The sequence below is a fragment of the Helobdella robusta genome (genome assembly GCF_000326865.2).
Source record: "Helobdella robusta unplaced genomic scaffold HELROscaffold_9, whole genome shotgun sequence".
Lineage (NCBI taxonomy): Eukaryota > Metazoa > Annelida > Clitellata > Rhynchobdellida > Glossiphoniidae > Helobdella > Helobdella robusta.
Window position 1 is genome coordinate 4,784,302 of NW_008705512.1, and position 13,901 is coordinate 4,798,202.

General features: G+C 31.7%; 2 protein-coding genes across 2 annotated transcripts; both read left to right on the forward strand.

Annotated features, from left to right (window-relative positions):
* Positions 1-1,523: 1,523 nt before the first annotated feature.
* Positions 1,524-6,377, forward strand: HELRODRAFT_108746 (hypothetical protein; the record flags this gene model as incomplete). The annotated part of the gene is made up of 9 exons (XM_009033329.1): positions 1,524-1,616; positions 1,789-1,884; positions 2,021-2,209; positions 2,725-2,787; positions 3,052-3,202; positions 3,585-3,641; positions 4,055-4,190; positions 5,097-5,406; positions 5,431-6,377. 8 exons carry the CDS (start codon positions 1,524-1,526, stop codon positions 5,212-5,214), a joined length of 903 nt encoding a protein of 300 aa, XP_009031577.1. The 3' UTR covers positions 5,215-5,406; positions 5,431-6,377.
* A 4,656-nt stretch (positions 6,378-11,033) lies between these two features.
* HELRODRAFT_145496 (hypothetical protein) lies at positions 11,034-11,448 on the forward strand (the record flags this gene model as incomplete). The annotated part of the gene is made up of 2 exons (XM_009033330.1): positions 11,034-11,142; positions 11,312-11,448. Coding segments are annotated over 2 exons (246 nt in total), but the record flags the coding sequence as incomplete, so codon positions are not given.
* Between the last annotated feature and the right edge of the window lie 2,453 nt (positions 11,449-13,901).

The following is a 13,901-nucleotide window of genomic DNA, read 5'->3' on the forward strand; positions in this document are numbered from 1 at the left end:
AGNTGAAAACAAATAAACATGACAATATAAAACAGTTGAACAAAAAATCTGTTAATACGGTGGGCACAGTGTAAAAAAAACGACTGCTACCATTACTGCTGCTGCCGCTACTACTACTACTACTACTACTACTACTACTACTACTACTACTGCTGCTGCTGCTGCTACTACTGCTACTGTTACTGCTGCTACTACTACTACTACAAAACATGAACATTGACAACAAAGTAAACGAAAATAGACGCCAAACACACGACAACAACGATATCAAGATGATGATGATGTTGTTGTTGATGTTGTTTTTGATTTTGTAGCTGTTGTTGTTGTTGATATTGTTATTTTTTTTGGTTTTGGTTGCTGTTTATGTTGTTGTCATTTTGGGTGCTAATGTGTGTAATTGAAATGTTTATATAGTGTTGGGTCTGTCCACTTGGCTTGCTATTTTTAATGTTGTTGATGTTGATGTTGTTGTTGTTGTAATCGATGCTGTTGTTGCTGTAGTTTTGGCATACATAAACATACACACACACACATACACACCACACACAGACACACATTCACACACACACGTGAACGAACGAACGAACGAATGTTCGATCGAAACACATACGAAGACACACACAACACGCATGGAGATACATACATACATACAAAACAACACAAACGCACACACACACACGCACGCATACACATAATTGCACGTACATACATACATATGTACCAAAGCTTAATGCGTGTTATATGCTCCCCTCTATATGCACCATACATACGTTTCGCACTGCCTGATACTCTCAAATGCCTTTGAAAATTTAAATTTTAAATTGAAGTTTAAATTTTAAATTCTTGAATTTTAAATTTCTGAGTTCAAATTTTGTTATTTTGGAGGATGAAAAGATGCGGTTAGTAAATTATTTTGTAATAAAAATGATATTAAATATTAGAATTATTTATGAATGAAAAAGTTCAGGGTTTGTTTAGTTTTTTAGAGATTTATTTAAAATTGAGTTTTTTTTAAATTTAAATATTTAAGTAAATCATGAAATATTTTCATGTTTTTTTATTATTCTATTAATTATGAAATTAATTAAGTGTCTGCTGTTGATGATTTTGATGTGTTTTATTTCAAAATAAAATGTTTGAACTGAATTTTGATACAAATAAAGCCTTCGAATAAAGGAAGAAGCATTTGTAATTATCACAGATTTTCAATTTACTTATTTTAAATTCACAATTAATAAATGTTAATTAGTATTATTAAATTATCATTTTTTATATATTTAATAATAAAATTGTCAAAAATGTCTCGAAAGATGCGTATTAATCATGTTTTTGATAACTAGCTTATTTATTATTTTGCTTAGTTATGGAAATTCGCTTTTACTCTATGATAAAAACACAAACAGCTGATAGTTGTCATAGCAACTGATTTTGTTTGAAAGTACTTTCAAACGTTTTTTTAATTTATTTAACTGTTTAATTCGTTAAAGCTTATTTTTTTGAATTAAAATTAAATAAATAAAAAAATGAATTTAAGTAAAAAATGTCCAAAACATCGTTTGCTAGTCTACGGTGTTTTAAACGAGGTTGATTTTCAAATGGCTAAGTGCTGCGCTGAGGTTCTCAGACGTTGTTGACTTGACTGACTTAACATTAACTTTAAGTTTTTAACTGTTGGAACAACTTTCAGAGATTGAATTTTCCGTAAATTAGTAGAAAATTAATTGAAAAATATTTGAAATCTGTAAATATTTTAGTTTTTAATCTCATTTTTACTCATTTCCCATGCAGGACTTGTTCAACAAGAGTCCCGACCTATTCAAGAAACCTCACATTGAACCAATGCTGGAGTTTGAATGGTCGGAATTTATTGAGAAGAAAATAAAAGTTTGTTTGACAAATTTTATTAAAAATAATAAAAATCACATTAAATATAAAAAAAGTTGTGGCAATAATAATTCTTAATAAATCGTACTTATCTATTCTAAAAATTCAAATTCGAGTTATAAATCTTATTCTCAAGGAATTGAAAGGCGAGCTATGGTCATTCAACAACAAGACGCTAATTTTTTTAGGTGATGATGCACTTGGCGGCCCAAAAGAGTTAATAACGTGGGCAGAATCAGTTGATTGCTACGAAAACTACAGACCCATGTCCCTCTACGAGGTGTTAGCCAACGAAGCTTATAAAAGCCATGTCGCCTCTAAAAATGTATAGCAATTGTACCTTCATTTTAAACACTGCTAGATGGAATGATTAAGGGATGTGTGATTGATGCGTGTGGATTTAGGCGTGTACGGATATCTTAAAGAATTAATTGTGGCGGAATTATTATTTATAATAATAATATTATTATTTATAATAATAATATTATTATTTATAATAATAATATTATTATTTATAATAATAATATTATTATTTATATAAAATCATAGTTAAAACTACTAAAAGTATTCAACGCTCGTTCGTTGAAAAGAATTTAAAGTAAGAAAACCAGCAGCATACAGTGTAGTGTGTTGTACCTACAAATCAATTTATATATGTAATAATTTCATTTGTTTAAATACATACATAACTCCTACCCCGTTATATCTGCGACAGTCAGAATTTAGTTTTCAATCACACACACACACACACACACACACACACACACACACACACACATGAACACCACACACACAGAGACAGACAGACACACATACACACACGTAAACACACACATCTAGCATACGTTCGTGTACATGGATTTTACGATTGATGAATCTCCCATTGGAAGAATTATCATTGAGGTTAGCTAGTTCCTTTCCGTAAAATTTCGTCTCGTTTCGTTTTGTGATGAAAAAAAATTGTACATCTTTTAAATGTTATCTCGCTTGAAAATTACGAACTCCAAGTGAATTTGACAAAATGTAAACTTGTTGCTTCTTGTTTTGATAACGCTAATATGCGTTTGTATTTGTGTGTTTCTTCATTTTAGTGGATTAAATTTATTTTCAAAATTAAGTTATTACAACCAACCATCTAACCAACCATTCAACCAACCAATCGACCAGCTATACGACGACATCGTACCAGACACGTGTAGAAACTTTCGAATGTTGTGCACCGGTGAGCTTGGCTCGGCTAAGGGGTCCGAAGTTCGCCTGCACTACAAGAGGTCGATCATTCATAGAGTCGTCCCTGGTGGGTGGATCCAAGGTGGAGGTACCCACATTCTTTGTTATTTTATCTACGGTTTTTTTATCTACGGTTCTTATTATCGTTCTATTTATTATTAGTTTAATCTATTATCTTAGAGTAAGTCCCATATTTCTTTGCATTTTTCCAACATTTCTTCGACGGCCTTCAAACTGCCAGCTTCAATTATCTCTTCTGGTAGTATGGGCCTACCGTCAGTTCTGCCGCTTTTCATGTTTTGTAACGTCTCAGTTGCTTTTTTCACTACACACTTTAAAATTCCACCGTTGCAATTCGTCTCTTCATCTCCTGCTTATCTTTCTTTAAGTTTTTTAAGATGTAATGATTATTATTATTATTATTATTATTATTATTGTAATTATTATTATTATTATTTTCACCACCCCAGACATCAAAGCGTTGAAGGGCAACGATGGTATATCCATATATGGCGATGTATTCAGTGGTACTTCAATCTAACATTATTTTTTGGGGGGGGGGTTTCTCGTGTAAATAAATTGTTGAAAAGTTTTTGTTTGATCACTGCTTACTTGAATTCAGACTACAAACAACCAATCATTTAACAAACTTTTTCAACCAACCAGTCAATCGATAAACATAATCCACCAAACAATCATCAAACTGTCTCACCAACCAACCAATCATAAAATCCACTCACTCAACCTACTAACCAATCAGCAAACTGCCTCAACCAACCAGCCAACCAATTGGCAAACTGCCTCAACCAACCAGCCAACCAATCAAAAAACCCACCCAACCTACCAACCAATCAGTAAACTTCCTCGACCAACCAACCAATCAATTAGCAAACTGCCAACCAATAAAAAAACCCACCCAACCAACCAATCAAACACGCAGACGAGAACTTCATTGTGAAACACGACAAACGGGGCGTGGTGGGCATGGCCAACAAAGGGCCCCACACAAACGCCTCCCAATTTTACATCACCCTGCAGCCAGCCACCTGGATGGACACCAAATACGTCGCTTTCGGGTTATTACTTAGAGTGGGGTGGGGGTAGTCTTATCAGGAAGGGTGTTGATTGGTTGTAAAAATTATAGTAATTATTTATATTATTATTATTTTATTATTATGGTTATTATTATGATTATTAATAATTCAATAATCCCATTATCTCCCTCGTTATAATATAAGGATGCTGGTTAAATCGTTGAAATACGCTATCACGGGTTTCTCAATGAGAAAAAATTAATGATATAATTGTGGTATGAGCGAATGAATGAGTGAATGGATGGATGGATGGGTAAATGAATGGATAGATGAATGAATTAATAGATGAATTAATGATTGAACGAAGAAACAAACGAATGAATGAAAAAATTTGGCTGGCTCATGGATACTTATTCGGTTTGATTTCTAGGTAAATGTGATAATATCGATAAAACTTATTGACGGATCATTATCGAAAGATCGATTGATGGATTGATTGATGGATTGATGGATTGATTGATTGATTGATTGATTGATTGATTGATTGATTGATTGATTGATTGATTGATTGATTGATTGATTGATTGATTGATTGATTGATTGATTGATTGATTGATTGATTGATTGATTGATTGATTGATTGATTGATTGATTGATTGATTGATTGATTGATTGATTGATTGATTGATTGATTGATTGATTGATTGATTGATTGATTGATTGATTGATTGATTGATTGATTGATTGATTGATTGATTGATTGATTGATTGATTGATTGATTGATTGATTGATTGATTGATTGATTGATTGATTGATTGATTGATTGATTGATTGATTGATTGATTGATTGGATGGATGGATGGATTGATTGATTAATTGATTGATTGATTGATTTATTGATTGATTTATTGATTGATTGATTTATTGATTGATTGATTGATTGACAGGCAAGTTGTGGATGGTTCATCAACGTTGAAAATAATTGAGAAGCAAGCAACTCAGAACGACAGACCAACTAAGGAGATTCTTATAACGAACGTCGGACGATGCCCACTTGACTCATAATCATTTTTCTATAACTTAATATAATTATAATTATTATTATATAATTTTTTTTGCTCTCTCTTTCTCTCCTTTTTTTTCTTCTTTTATTCATAATGTCTACCGTCTCTTTATCCATCTATTTGTATCTATCTATTTCTACCACCATGATTTCTTTCCTTGGCATTCTGTCTTTCTTTTTCTCTCTCTTTCTCTCTTTTCTCTCTCTCTCTCTCTCTCTCTTTCTCTCTCTCTCTCTCTTACTTTCTTGTTTTACAATATAATACAATCATCCTAATCACTTGTGACCGCATGCTGAAATCCAGGGTCATCCGTCTCTAACGCACCCTTAACTTACCTACTCAATACAATTATCCCTGGCTTACTTAAATTTCAAAACTCAAAAGGCCAATTCAATCGCCATTCGGCACCCGCCCACCTTGCCTTGGGCTCCAAATTAATAATAATATCCATCTATCTATCTAAATTAGAATTTTTTCATTTTTCTTCTTCCTCCTTTGTTAGCACATGATTCTGTTAGCCATTAGTTTCGCTTCCAGGTTATTCAATTAAATTCAAAACATTCTAAAGAACTTTTACATTAATACTTTTTTAATTATTACAGTTAATATTATAAATATTATTATTATTATTACTATTATTATGTCAATTTATATATTTTTTTAAAAAAGTAACTACATCATCATCGCTAATTATCAGTGCTGTTATTATTATTGCTGTTATTATTATTATTACAATTATTATTACTATTAAGAAATAATTATAAAAAGGATTTATTGTCGTTATTATTATTTTTTTTATTATGAATAATATTATGTGTGGATATTTTTATAGTGAATCCGGTTATGTCAATTAATTATACCGCTGTAGTATTTATATATGATGATAAAAACTGATCGCTGATTTTCAAACACAAGCGTTTTTTTTCACAAATAAAATCTATATTTAATTATAATTAATTTTAATTAATTAATAATGATAAAATAGCCATTATTTCACAATATATTATTGCTATAGTTATAATTTAAAAATAGTGATGTTAATAATAAATGCATAAATTTTATTGGTTACATTAAGGTTATAAGTCACACTTGTAATATGTGATAGTAGAAATAATATTAATAATATCATTATTAATTGTAAAAATACTAATAATAATAAGGAAATTTTGTACCTGTGATGAAGACGTGCCTATTTTATCTATGTTTCTCTATGACCGTTTTGTCTGTCTTCAGCAAGGTTTGGTTACTTTTTAATTTAACAGGGCAAAGATGTCAAAATAAAGTGTATGAAATTTGGCAATAGATTGAGCAAACATTCACGAACATTTACATTTTTTCATAAAATATTTGAGGGGTGGTCAAACCTACGGGCTTGGCTTACCCCTACTCTGAGTACAAGAGGTTTGAAATGAACATTGACTCTTCCCTGTCTTTTGTGGCTTTGTGTCTAAAGAAAATTTAAAAGTTACTCGAATAAAGTAGTTATAGCTGTAAATTTAAAATTTATCATGAATCAAACATTGCGAGAACGTTTTCTGATGGAAAATAAAGTCATTGAGACAAACTTAAGTTATACTATTATAACATTTGTTAATTTATAAATCTTCTTATAATTTGGGATTAATAATACGTTTAATTATACAAGTACTTACAATTCTGCGCGTAAAACATTGAGTGTATACGTTAATCTTGCTCTGACGTAACGACATGATTTCATAAAAAGTTAAAAAAAAGTCTTTTACACTCTTCCAAGGGTCGACAACACATTGCTCATGTAAATACGGCACAATGCAATAGGCGTTCGTTCATTCGTTCGCTCGTTTATTCATCCATTAATTCATTTAGTTATTTATAATTTATTTATTTTAATCAGCATTTTCCCAGGGGCGGTTCAGTTACTTCAAGTTCAAACAGGAATAATCCTTATGACAAGAACATTCCAGCCAGGTGGGCGACATTGCCCGCAACTACCACAACTACCAAAATTTCCACCAACACTAAATGCCCTTATGAAGATGAAGGTAGCTTGTTCGACGAAATATATATTTAGAAAAAGTTATTTTTAATTTATTAAATTAAATTTCACAAAGACTTTTTAGAAGAATTGCGACAAAATTTCATTTTTTTTTTTAGACTGGAAATTCTCAACCTGCCGTCTTGCATTAACATACTTTAAAGAACTCTAAATGGATTTTCGCAACTAGGCTGTATATAAATGTAGGCAAGACTATTAAGCCATAAAGTGATGGTTAAACAGGTGAAACTTTGAACAATGAGTTTCATAATGTTTTCAAAGGTATCAAATGGTTGAAGTATCTCTATAACATTAGCATGGTAGTTCTCCCAGGCAGCACAACTGACCGGATCCAAATTGCAAAAATATCTAATAATAATTAAAAATAAAAATATAATTAAAATAAAATAATTTGCACTGAATAACAATGAAAACTAAGTAGTTATTTACTTTCTACGCAGATGTAATTAGCAAGCTTAAGTGTTCCAACGAAGTCGTTGACAATCGAGTTGGATGCAGATGGTCCCGAAAGCCTGAAGCTAAACCGAAAGCATTGATCTACACTCTTTATAAGTTATTTAGGGATGATAAGCTCGAGACCATCAGAACCAATAAGGCTATGAACCTGGAAATTACTTCATATTCTCTACCCGAGGTGACCTTTGGCTCGAGATACAGGATCGACGTCTGTAGTCGAATCTGTCTATTTTTTCATTGTGAACAGACTGAATTTTCAACTAGTTAGTTATGCATTTATATTTTTGATGTTTTTGTATTTATTATTATTATTAATGTTTTTTTATTATTAATGTTTTATTATTATTATTATTATTATTATTATTATTATTATTATTATTATTATTATTATTATTATTAAAGAACCTGTAGAGTAAAATCATATGGTATGATGGATAATGGCAATTGTGTAATATCACCTATTTTTATAATTTTTTTTAATAATAATATTATTATTATTTATTATTATTAATATTATTAACAATAACAACATAATAACGACATGAGCACTGATAAGAATGCCAGTGGTGATAATGATGACGACGACGATGAAGATGATATTAATTATATAAAGTTTCACAGTAATAATAATAATAATGGCAATTAGACTGCACCTTTTATTCAATATAGGCTTAATCATTAGACTTCTGCTAAATTATAGAAGGAAATTTTTATTAATATCATATAAATATTTACATTATATGATTGGTGTAATTAGTATAATATAGTATAATTATATGAATGGTTAGTACAAATTACTACTAAGTAAACATTTTGCAGTAATAGAATTGAAGTCAAATTAATGCTATTGTAGCTAGGTTATACTATACTATTATATATGTTTCTTACTAAGACAAAAGGCGCGCACATACGTTTGTAAGCAGTTCCAGAGCACACACACAAACACACAAACACACAAACGAACGCATACAAACAAACGCAACACACACACATACATATTTATATACCTACATACATACATACTCACATACACTTTTTAAACAGCACCCGACATAAATGATGGCCTTATATCAAAAATGACTTCGGACGTGACGGAAATTGGAATTCACTTCGACACATCTTCTGTGAAGGACTTCGTTGAGAAATTTCACGTGGAATATTCCAGGCGCAGTGAATATTTTGACACGCCCAACGTCGTCTTGAAAAACCTGTCACCAGCTACCCTCTATGAAATTACTGTACGAACGAGGAGTAACGAGCTTGAAAGTGACAAAATCAAGCGAGAAATATATACAAGTGCCTTTCTTTTTTAATTTAATTTAATTATTATTTGATCGATTTATAATTAATTAGTTAATTTGTTCTACGAATCAATTTGTTTCTCATTCCGCGTAATTATAAATGAGTAGTGACCTCTCGGAAACAATAAAAAAATCTCGACACACGACAATTGATGCAGAGCCCATGATTCCAATGGCAGTGTGCTCAGAGACATTTTCACCCAGAAGTATTTCCTTCCAGCTGGTGAATGAAAGTGTAGATTATGAAAAAACAATCATAAAATATGAGTTGCTAGAAAGAGAGTTGTACTCTGATGATCATAGTAGAAATAACTCACTTGCTGTAACTTCGTCTCAGGAAGTTACGAGAACAGAGGATAGTTCATTATTAATTACTGTGGAAGATTTACTCCCAAACTCCACATATCGCTTTAAGGTGTTTGCGAAAATCCGTGAAACCGAAATTTCTGGTGGCGATTCCTTCTTTACATGTGAAACTGATATTTCGGGTGAGTACTCTTTTAAAAGTTTTGTTTTGAATTTTTTACTCAAGAAAAAAAACTTTTTAAAAAATTTTTATCTTAGTTTTTTCATTTCTGTTTCTCACTAATCTAAAAAATTGAATTATATGTCATTACAAAAAATAGAGCCGCTGATAAAAAGTGACTGCGAGGACTGCAAACAAATTGAAAATGTAAGTGTAACGGAGAACTCAGCGACACTCAACCTCTGCAATGTTTATCTGCAGGATAACTCCACGATCGAAAACATAATTCTTTATGCTGCTGAAATATCTGAAAAAAACGTAAAACATGACGCTATAAAGGCTCAAAATATAAGTTTCCATTCTGAAGAGTGTAAAATGCAGAATGAAGTGATTGAAAGTTTGACGCCTAACACCAAATATGAGGTCTATGTGAAAGTGTTCAATAAAAGAGGACAGTACAGCCAAACTAGAAGCATCTCTTTCAAAACTGGTAATATTTCGTATTACGATATCGTCGGAAAAACATTTTTATAACTAAATTTTTCTTCTTTAAAGACTCAATGTTAGTAGGCAGTTTAAAAATTAAGATAGTAAGTAAATCATGTTATCAGATGTCGAACCTGTAAATTACAAAAGATCATTAGGAATCACTTTCATAGTCATCATTGTCATTGTCCTCATCAATGCCATAGCCTATACCCTCATTCGTCGCTATTACTTGTTGTCTAGGAAACACGACGTTCGGAGGTATTCAACATCTACAAAATCTGCTAATTTGAGAAGTTCCTTAGCTAACAGGGTACTTCAATTTCATTTCAATTCAAAGTTTCACATTGATCTCAACTGATGTATTTTTTTCAATTCATCAGTTAAAGATCAGAAGCAGACATGTTCCTGCAAGGTTTTTGACTTTATTTAAAAAATTTACGATTTCAATTTAACAATTGATCGGCAGCTGTGCCTACATTTTATTTTCCATATGCTGGGCAACAAAATCATTCTTTCAGTTAGAAGACGGTCGTCTGCTTTACATTTCATTAAAGACAACTTGCTAATTCAGCTGGCTGAGGCTGCGCGAATTTAAACATTATTTTATTATAAAGAATAGATAGAAAGTACAATCTTACAAAAGCAAATTGGAAACGTTTTTCTCTAAACTTTTAGCAAGCCTGTCAAAAAAACTGAATTTTGTGCCCATGTCCAGGAGATGGAAAAAAATGATGGGATGATGTTCTCTGATGAGATGGAAGTAACTAACCTTTGTTTCTTGAATCACATTTTATCACAAATCCGTTTACTCCATTATTATAGTTGAAATTAAGGATTTCAAAAACCAGGAATTTTAAAAATATTCATCGTGAATAGTCATTTAATCACTGTACAAATTTGTATATTTCCAGGACCTAAAGAACGTTGGCAAACATTTGGCGCAAATCTATAGCAAAATGGGTCAAAACAAGGCCAAAAATAGGCAAACTTTTAAGTTTAACTCTCTTAGTTACTCATTATATTAATTAAATAAACGATTTATAAATAAACGAATATTTCATTGAAACGAATGAAGATTCATAGATATCCTGCCATACGACAACACCAGAGTGAAGTTGACAATCATTGATAACGACCCTACATCCGATTACATCAATGCAAACTGGATAGAAGTACGCTTCTGTGAACATTTTCAATTTTTATCACGTCTTTCGATACGATTTTTATATAAAAGTTGTGAAACGCCTCTGGCTATTTCTTTCAATTCAAAGTCATGCTTAGAACGAGTTCGACTCTTTCAGCTATTATAGTTAGCTAAAAAAATAAAATAATAATTAAAAAACATAAAAAGGCCCCCAAAATGAACCAAAGTTCATAGCCGCTCAAGGTCCATTGCCAGGCACGGTCAATGAATTCTGGAGAATGATCTGGGAACTTAAATGCCACGCCATCGTCATGCTCACTGACTGCATCGAAAACAAAATGGTAAGCCTAAAATTTATTGATTTTTTACTGCTAATTAGAAAAAGATGTTATCCAATAAGCCCACATGCATAAATATTACATTGTTCAACCCTATTGTTTGTGAAATAATATATGTTATCTAATGAATTAATGACGATACCAGGTTAAATGTGAGAAATATTAGCCTTCTGAAAATACTAATAAGGAAGCACACACAAAAGAAAATAAAGCTAATGAAGAAGACACTGATAAAGCATTCATACCATATGGAAACGTGGAAGTCTCTCTCAACCATGAAGTCAAGTGTGAGTCATTCCATGTTAGAGGCTTCAAACTTAAGCAGGTCGGCATTTACAATTTTCAACATAATTTGTTGAGAAATTGACGAGAATAGTTTAATAATCAGACATTGAAACTATTCGGTAAACTACTAAAAAACAGAGTGTCAGAGTCGGATAAAAAATATCCGACTCCGATTTCTCAAAAAAATCCGACTCCGGTAAAATTCTTTGTAAAATTATTATATTTTTATGCTTTAATTAATATACTTATTGCTACACTCATTTATTTTCCAAAAAACTCCGGTTCCTCAAAAAATCCGGACTTTCAAAAAATTCTGACTCCTGACTCCGGCACTGTTAAGCTAAACAATATGTTAAAAATCTCTGTTGAATTTGTTTGTTGACTTGCTAGGGTGGGAGGTTACATTTCGTCAGGCATTTTCATTACTTGAATTGGCCCGATATGGATGTACCGGACATAAACAGCTTTATCAATTTCATATCAAACATTCGAAAAACTCTAAAAGCTGACAAAGAAGCCAATCCAAAATGTAGAGCACATACTGTGGTTCACTGCAGGTAATATTTTTTGTTCGTCACTTTTTACTCAGAATCTGGAACTGTGGATATTTAATTATGCCATTTTTCTCTTTCATTGCATTGTTTACCACAAATAGTGCAGGAGTTGGCAGAACTGGTACCTACATAGCTCTGTACAATCTTATACACCAGCTGGAACAGAACAAAGAGTTTTTAGATGTCTATGGAGAGGTATACAAAATGAGATTGGCCAGAAGAAACATGATTCAAACTGAAGTAAAAATTTCTTGTCTTTTTGTGATAACAGCTCCAATGATTTTCATTCAATTTTCGTATATTTATTCATATGTTCATAATTTATAACACAGAAACAATACAGATTCCTTTATAAAACTTTGGAATACATATTGAATAAACACGAAGAGAAAAAAAAACAAGCAGATCTTGGAAGTTGCTGAAGGAGACGATAAGAAAAACATCCAAGAAAAAACTGAAAAAGGTTCACCAAATTTAAAACAAAAGCTACCAATTATAAATTATATAAATTATACAATAAATTACACAAATCAATTTCATTTTTTTCATCCACCAGACAACAATGAATCGAATGGTGACGCTGCGGCTATTAAAGCTGCTGAACACAGCGCCGTCGACACCGGCCCCACTGAAGGGAATACAACTGTTGACGACGGGCTCCAGAGGTAAATTGTAAAACGTGTTTTCGTTATTAAAATGTAACAATATCAACAATTTTTTCAGAACCAAAATATAGAATACTCGACTTTCACCACGATCCCATCGCCAGTTTTTTTTTCCTTTTTCTACTTCCTCTTCTAATTATTTATCTGCCCTCCATTCGTGGCTTGAACTTCTCTGGTTTTCCTTGACTTGCGATGTTAAAAATGAAATATAAAACGAACGCATCGAAGACGTTGATCTATTTTAGTTTTAAATGTTATTTTATTTTACTAAAATTTAAAACATGAACACGTTGTACAACTCTTTTGCAAATATTTTATTTTCGTAGTAAAAAAATAAAAAATGGTCAATTTGTTCATTGTTGTTTGTGTTGTGGTTTTCGTTATTTTTAAGAATCGACAAATAAAAAAAATAAGTGTGGCAAATGTCCAACAACCCAAACAAGATTTCGAACGTATTTCAAATTAATTAGAGATATATTTTCATCGTCGGGACGAACGAAATCATTCCGAACACTGAAATCCAAACAGGAACTATGTTGGGGACGACATAGTTTATATAACGTAGGAGGCCACGTGACCATCCGACAGCCAATAAGAACGTAAAAACGCTTTTATAAGTCACGTGTTTACAGCTAGGCTGCAAACGAATCGGTATATAAATAGTGAGCAAGCTTGCCTTATTTTCATTTTATCGAAAGCCGATTTTGCGTCGGGTCGTCGCGTGTTATATTTGCGTTATACATATTCTCTTATATATTCAAAAATATGTGCGTATGTATGGTTATATAGAAGTATATATTTATGCATATGCATATGAACGTTGCACGTAAGCGTTTGTAATTATGCGTGTTTTGTTTAGCCGTGTGTACTGCGTGCGTATGAACGGTATATCAGATCATTAATATACCTAAAATAAAAATCTAAACGTAGGTCTTCTATACGCATAGTTTAATAT